Source organism: Microtus ochrogaster, chromosome 19 (genome assembly GCF_000317375.1).
Source record: "Microtus ochrogaster isolate Prairie Vole_2 chromosome 19, MicOch1.0, whole genome shotgun sequence".
NCBI lineage: Eukaryota > Metazoa > Chordata > Mammalia > Rodentia > Cricetidae > Microtus > Microtus ochrogaster.
Window position 1 is genome coordinate 58803601 of NC_022021.1, and position 8172 is coordinate 58811772.

General features: G+C 37.9%; 1 protein-coding gene across 1 annotated transcript in view; it reads left to right on the forward strand.

Annotated features, from left to right (window-relative positions):
• The window catches only part of Slc38a9 (solute carrier family 38 member 9), a 90146-nt gene that overhangs the window by 5550 nt on the left and 76424 nt on the right, over window positions 1-8172 (forward strand). Inside the window, exon 2 of the mRNA XM_005356803.2 lies at window positions 6107-6250. Coding sequence (XP_005356860.1) covers window positions 6141-6250 — 110 coding nt within the window. The 5' untranslated portion in view covers window positions 6107-6140. The remainder of the gene's footprint in view (window positions 1-6106; window positions 6251-8172) is intronic.

Here is an 8172-nt window from a genome sequence, read left to right on the forward strand (position 1 = left end):
CACCCCCTCTACCCCATCTCCCACCCCCTCTACCCCATCTCCCACCCCCGTTCTACCGACAGATGCATCCTTTCCTTTTCTCTGAGGTTCCTCCAAAATGGCATGCAGCTGTCCTCTCGAGAAATTAATTCTTTTCCTTTAGTACTATTTTGTTTGTGATTGTTCAATAATTCTATGGAGATCAACCTTTTATTTCTTTTTCCACTTTAGAACTTATGCTCTTTATACCAAATGACAGCAAATTACATCACACAGATCAGTAGTGGATAACATGGTTCTAAATGCTTATACATACGAATTAATATATTTCATAGAAACACTTTCATGGGTTTGAGATTTTTTTTCAAATAAATTTTCCCAAAGTTACTCTTTTTTTCTCTTGACCCTTCACCTCATGCCATTTTTCTGATGAGAGGCTGCTGTTTTCCATGAAATCATCTTTTCAATTTCTAAAACACTTTTTTTTTAACTGAAAGAATTTCATGATTGTGTAGGCTATAGCAGAATCCTAAAAGTAACTAGCCTACAATATGTTTATAGCTTTCACAAGCTTTTAATTCCATTCTGCTTCACCAATTAATTATAAATGTTTCTCTCCTGGGTATTGTATATGGAATGGTTTTTACTCATTACCTCAAGAAACCATTATTAAAATTGGTCATATTTGCACTTTGGAATATTAGGAAACAATGGAATATGAGTCCTCACCGTATAAGTAGGTTAGTGTCAGTTGTGACATAAAGGAAATAGCGCTGGGTACCAGCAAGTCTGCTTTCATTCTTCTCTGTGGCTTTGCTCGCTAACTGATAAAGACAATTTCTTTTCTGTCTTCAACTTCTTTCTGTTTCTTCTATCTTTCTGTAATCTCACTCTCATTTTAGCAAGGCCAACTGACATCCAAGAATCTCCCTAAATTTCTCCTCTTTCTAAGTAGAATTTAATTCTTAGTTAAACTAATCTCTGAGTGTTAAAAAGACTCATTTTCTCTGAATTCAGACATGTCTTTGGTTTAGAAACTAAACAGAGTGGGAACTGGGTTTCTCGACTGTGCTGCAGAAAAGAATTTCAGGAAGAGTCAGTATGACGAAGATTTCAATCTATCAGGAAGAGATTTTAAACCTAGATTTGAGCATGGGTGTTATTAGAAGATAGCATAGGGAAAAGACAGTATGCCCAATATGTGAGCTTCCCTGGGAGGTGGAGGTTAAGCCGTGTGTGTGTGTGTGTGTGTGTGTGTGTGTGTGTGTGTGTGTGTGTGTTTTCTCTCCTCTTTGGTACATAAGGTCATAGAGTGATCCATGAGGTGCGCTGGATGGGAATCGCAGGCTGATAGGAAAAACTATAGGTCGTAACAGTTGTATAAGGGAAATTAAGGCATTCTGTAAATGAAGTTTATATGCTTGTTTGTGAAATTCCCTGAAAAAGTACAGGTTTACATCTGGAAAGGAGTAAGGCCATATTCAAGTATACTTTGGCCTTAAGCATGGTTCATTGCTATTCTCATTTGAAATATCTCTGTTAAAATAATATTATCTTTATGTGGGCAATCCCTATGGTAAATTTTGTTCTTTTTGCTGCAAGCTTTGACTTTTAGCAGGTGAGTTTAACTGGACTCTGGGACTCCTTCACTTCTCACATCTTCTTAACCTTTTGTCTGTCTTGCCTTAGAATCTAAGGGTTTTTTGGTGGTGGTGGTGGTGGTGGTGGTGGTTGGTTGGTTGGTTTTAAACTTAAGGCCAACAAGTGAACTGACTTATTTTATTACATAAAGGAAGTAGTTGAGCCCAGTTTGATCATGTTGGGTGCAGCTTAGCAAATTTGAGACCAACAGGGCTACAGAGTGAAACACTCCTCAAAATAAATAAATAAATAAATAAATAAATGAATGAATAAATAAATAAATGAATGAATGAAAGATCAAACTTCTATTTTTTGCATTTCAACTCTTTTAGTAAAATTAATGTTATCAGAGATGCTACCATAGTAATGGGAGTCCAGTAACAATTACCTTTAAATAATGTGTACTTTACAGCAGAGTTCTCCAAACAGTGTTTATATTAAAGCACTGGTTCTCCAAACACTGTGTACTTTACATTAAAGGACTAGTTCTCCAAACAGTGTGTACTTTACATTAAAGCACTAGTTCTCAACCAGTGAGTTGCGACCTCTCTAGTGATCACATGTCAGAGATTTACATTACAATCTATAAAAGTAACAAAATGATCGTTATGAAGTAGCAATGAAATAATTTTATAGTTGAGGATTAACACAACAGGAAGAACTATATTACAGGGTCACAGCATTAGGAAGGTTGAGAATGTTCTTTTGCTTCACATTTGAAAGTGTACAGTGTGATGTATGAATCTGTTCAAAAGACCAATCGATAAAGCTTTTTAACCAGGGATAAATCTTGTTTTGTTTTTGCACATTCATGGTTATTGAAGCACTGTTCTCAATAGCCAGGCGCTAACTTGGATTACATCTTTCACTGATCTCTTGCTCAGCTGGTTTGGAACTAGGGCCCTGCACTAGTATAGACTTGCGCTAAAACTGAAATAATGAACTGCACATTGGCATTGGGTTTGCATGTTACTGGGTTAGCACTTAAGAGATTTAGGGGGTATTCTCTCAGATTTATAAATTGTATTTTTAAATTTATTGATGGTAGAAAATGGGGCTTAATTTTCTATTTTTCTTAGCACCTCTTTACATTGTAGATTCTCAGGAAGCACTTGTTGAATGACTGACTGTGTTTGGGGTTTATGTAAACATGGTTTAAGTAAAAGTAAAATGCTGCAGTTCCCCAAGTGCTGCAGTGGGCAGCAGGTCATGAGACCATCCTGCAGCTCTCCACTGCGGGGCAGGGGTGGGGGGGAGACAGTGGGCAGCGGGTCCTGAGAGCAGCCAGTCCCAGGCAGGGACGGTGCAGTTCCCCAAGTGGCTGCTGTGGGCCTTGAGGGACAGCGAGTCCCACGAGAAGAGACAGATGGATAGGCATGCCACGAGACAATGCCACAGGTCTCCAAAGATGGCTGGTCCCAGGCAGGGAGCCACTGGGCAGGCGAGAGACAGAGACATGGATAGGCACGCCACACAGAGTGAGGTTGGATGTTTATTTAGTGAGTTATGGAGGAGAAAGGGGAGTAGCATGTGGAAGTGAAATATTTATTTTGGAATGGTATTATTTTTGCTCCTCTCTTTTTCCTCTTTTTGTGGGGATGGGGATCAAGCCCAGGGCCTCTCACATCCTGGTCAAGCACTCTGCCGCTGAGCCACTCTTGGCTTTCCCTTCCAGTCTCTGAGATGTTTCTCTGGCAAAATACTGTTTAATGTATTTCTCTAGCATGTGTTTGTCTCTAGTAGTATTAACGAGGACTTGGCTGACTTACATATTGTACAGAAAAGCAGAACCAAAGAGGGAAGTGAAAGGGGAGAAAACAAACAGAAAAAAAATGCACATATGTGGGGAATAGAACAAGTTACTAGCATCTGTGTCATACAGTCAATGGCATGTTGGTGGCAATTGCCCAAATGTTTATTATTAATGAAACTTTTATTTAAAAGGAAGAAGTTCAAAAGGTGACTTTTTTAAAAAAAGAAAAGAAAAGAAGTATTTTTATTCATTTATTGAGAGGCGTATCAATAAAACTGAACATTTCTCGATGCAGAGTTCAAATGTATGCAGCACGATTTTTAGTCCTTATGTAGATGGATGTTACTGTTACCATATCATGGGAGGGAAATAGTGGCACGGAGGTTAAATGGATAGTGCTAAATCACACAGGTGAATGGGAGATCCTGGATTTCCTTTCAATCCTTCCATAAATATTACAGTTAGAAAATCAGGATACGTTTGGCCAGGGTGTGGCTCAGGGGCAGAGCACTCATCCACCACCCATGATATCCTGTACTCACCACTAGAGAGAAAGAGGGGGCAGGGGTGAAAGGTGAGGGAGGGAGCAGGAAAAGAATGAATGAGGAAAGCTGATGGAAGAGTCCATTAAACAAATCAGGAACACGGTACTTGCTTAGTGCCCACAGGAACAGGAAACGGGAGAAGGTGAAAGATAAAGCAAAGACGACATGACAAAGATCAGGAAAGACACCCTGCTCCATGAGGAAGAGTATCAGCTCTGGTTTGAACTGCCTCAGCTCTGACATTCTGTGATTGTTCTTGTGCCTTTTATCTTTCGGTGTAGAATGACAATACTAACAGTAACTACAGGGCAAAGAAAAAATATGACAATTATTTTTACAGATCACAATCAATTTTATTTTATGTAGTTCTTTGCATTTTATAGTGAAATAGTCATACAGAAAACTGCATTAAACACACACACGAAGAGAGAGAGAGAGTGTGTGTGTGTGTGTTGTAGAGCAAATATCCCTGTAACTGGAATTAGATTGAAGAAGTTGAACACTGCCATTACAAGATATCCTGTCTTTCCTGTATAACCTCTTCTTGCTCCTCTAGTGTGTACTCTCGGCATCAGAAGTGATGCTGTTTTGCCTAGATAATTTCTTGGTAGGGAGTTGTCTCGTGCATTGTTAGATGTTTGGCAATCTCACCGATCTCTGTCCCTTATGTGCAGTACACACATCCTCCCCAAAGTCATACCAATTAATTAGATGATGTCAAATCTTTTTTATATTGCTCTGTTCTACATCTCTTTATATGTTCTTTGTGATAGAACAGACGGTAGGACAGGGTAGTAGCAGGGAGCTCCACTCAGCTTTTGTATTTCTTTTTCTATTTTCATTAAATATTGTTTGGGGAACCTGATTGAAGAAAGAGATGTAGCTGAAGTTCTTTAAGATCTTTTTCTGAACTGGAAGTTACCTTAGATTCTATATGCTACTCCTATTGAAATACAGACTTCGATTTTAGATCATTTTAATTGTACAGGTCATGATTTTTCAATGAAAATAGAATAAGAAAAACAAAACATTTGAGCAAATGAGTTATTCTAGAGTATAACATTTGGTTTATGTTATATTTTACATGACACATAATATATAATCTATTTTAATGCCTTGAGATTTCGGCAATTCTAATATAATAAAAATTTGCATCCAATAGATGAGGAAGATAGTATAGACACTATTCTTATTCTTCCCAAAGTTCTGTTTTCAACCATTTCTGTTAAACATGGGTACCCAGGGATGAGAGTAAAATACATTTTAAGCATTTTAAAGTAAAATTTCATATATACCAGTAATAATAAAAAGAAAACAGTTGTAACTTTTTAAGAATTGGTAATGGTCTGATTCTGGATATCTTTGAATAATGGATTAGATGCTGAGAATAATAAAAAGCAGTCACTGATGATTCCAAGAATTTTGACCAGAGCGATTAGAAGGACAAGATCCTACTAGTTGAAGTTAGGAAAGCAGTGTATATATGGGTTTTTGAGGAAGAAAATCAAGTTTGGAACATGCTAAATTTGAGTTATGGTTATATCCGGGTAACCGTGAGTAGCCAGTTGGATGTACAAGTGTGAGTTCAGGAGAGATGCTTGGTTATTAGTATTCCTGTAGAAGCTGTCATGCTTAAACCTACCGAGCTTTCTAGAGCTGAAGTGTTTTCCTTATACCACCTAATATGATAGCCACTAGCCACGGTGTAGAGAAAGCTTGACTTCCTTGTAAGAGAGTAAAACCCACTTCTTGTACTTGAGCTCAAATTCTGATAAAACAGCTATTTCAATGTTTCTTTTCTTTACTGTCAACTTATCAGACTCCACTCCCTGTTTTTTTAAACTTTTCAAATAATTTATAAAGTATTCTTTTCCAGTGTTGGGTCCAAATAACTGAATCTGCCATATTCCTAGAAATGAACTGAAGCTGAAAGCTAAGAAATTTCAAGTTACTAATATTTCTGATAATTATGTCAATCATAAATCTCATTTAAGTCATGATAGCTTTATACCTATACTTCCAGGCTTGCTTAAGAGTTGGAGACCAATCTAGGTAACAGAGCACCATCTTCAAAAATGATTCCTTCAGCAGATTCCCACACTTTCCTATGTCTTTTGCATGCAAATATATTAAAAATAGTAAAATGTTTTTAAGATTAAACTGAATTACCTTTTTCTGGTTTATACAGGAATAACTTCCTCAGTGCCTAGAACCTGCGACAAATGGCAGATGCGGATAGTGACTCTAGGCATCTTATCTCTGAGGTAGATGATGAAGTAAATCCTGGACCTATGAATATCCAGTTTGATTCATCGGACCTGAGATCTAAAAGGTAAGACTTTGATGCATCTGTTTCCTAATTAGAGCTTCTAACAATCAAGACTAATAAATTACAGCCAAAAAGTTGACGAGAACTGATAATGAAATACACTTTTTCTTTCAGACTTATACTCTGACGTATGTGTATATGATGATATGAATACTGTTTCCTCATTTCCATAGTCTTGTGTTTTGGAATTCAGCAGGTCTGTTTTATCAAGTAAGATGCATATGTGTAGTTGACTCAACTATGTGTTGATTACCCACTTCATGCAAAATGATCAGATGCTAGAGATAGAAAAGGAATAATCTTCACCTTCATTGACTTTAAATACCTGCGATAATTTAAAATAATTTTAGGTTAAATAGTCTTTCAACTTATAACTGGAAACGTCAAAAGAATCTTCTGAAAAAAAAAGTAACAGTAAGTGAGCTCGGTGAAGTAGTCACTGAGTAAAAAGATGCTGCAGTAAGATGCTTGCTGTGCAGGCTGAGGACCTGAGATCGCATCCTAGCAACCACATAAGCTAGATGTAAGCCTATGCACACCTTTAAATGCAAGGATGTAGGGGTTAGAGGCAGGAGGATTGCTAGGACTTGCTGGCTGCCAGCCTAATCAAAAACGTGAGTTCCAGATTAATAAAGAGACAAGTGCCCTCTAGCCTCAGTGCATGTGCGTAGCTGCAGGCACATATACCAAAGTGGTTACCTACAAAATGGGCAAAAGTAAGACCAAAAGTGATGGCACACACCTATCATCCAGCACTCAAGAGGCAGGGGCAGGAGGATTGTGAGATTAAGGCCAGCATGGGCTACCCAGTGATACCTTGTCTGTTTAAAAACAAACAAACAAAAACCCAAGGAACTAGCAAGATGGATAGCAGGAAAAGGCATTTGCCACTAAACTCGACTACTTGAGTTAAGTCCCCGGGATTCACATGGTAGAGGGAGAGAACTTACCCAGGGCGAGTTGTCCTCTGACCTCCAAATAAGCACAATAGCACTTGAGGGCACACACTCACTAAATAAATAATAAATTATCAAATGGAAGGTAAAAATAAATAGCCTACCGTGAGAATATTAGCTAGAAAAAATATAAAACACACTCAAAGTAGTTTTAATAGGAATATGCAAAATCTGCGAGAAAAACTAAAATGTTTCTGAAATATATAAAATAGGATTTGGAGTATTTCATCAAATCTGAGGTGTTATTATCAATTGCATTTAAAATATACAAAGCTGGGCATAGTAGCACATGCCTTCAATCCCAGCACTTGGGAGGCAGAGGCAAACAGATCTCTGTGAGTTCAAGGCCAGCCTGGTCTACAGAGTGAGTTTCAGGACATCCGTGGCTACACAGTGAGATCCTATCTTGAATAGATTAGATAGACAGACAGACAGATACATACATACATACACATGCAAACATACATACATACATACACACATACATACATACATACATAAAATGTACATACAAATATACAAAGAGAAGCTGGAGAGAGAACTCAGTGATTAAGAGTATTGGCTGTTCATCCAGAGGACATAGATTTGATCTCCAGGACCCACATGGTGGCTCACAACATCTGCAATTCTAGTCCAAGGAGATCTGATGCCCTCTCTCACCTCCTTCAACGCTAGGCATTAACACAGTGCACAGACATTCTGGCAGACAAAGCACCCATACACATAAGAAGATCATTTAAAAAGCTTAACACACCCAAACACAATGGGTCTCTGTGTCGTATATATGTAAAAAGCTGGACTTGGAATTTTGCCTTATATTTACTGAAAGAACTCTTGGCCATATTTGTTATTTTCTCATTTCTTTCTTTTTTTTTTGTAAATGTATTTTTTTAATTTTTTTTATTGAGAAAAGGAAAAAAAAAAGAATCCGCCTCTTCCCAGCCTCCCATTTCCCTCCCCCTCCTCCCA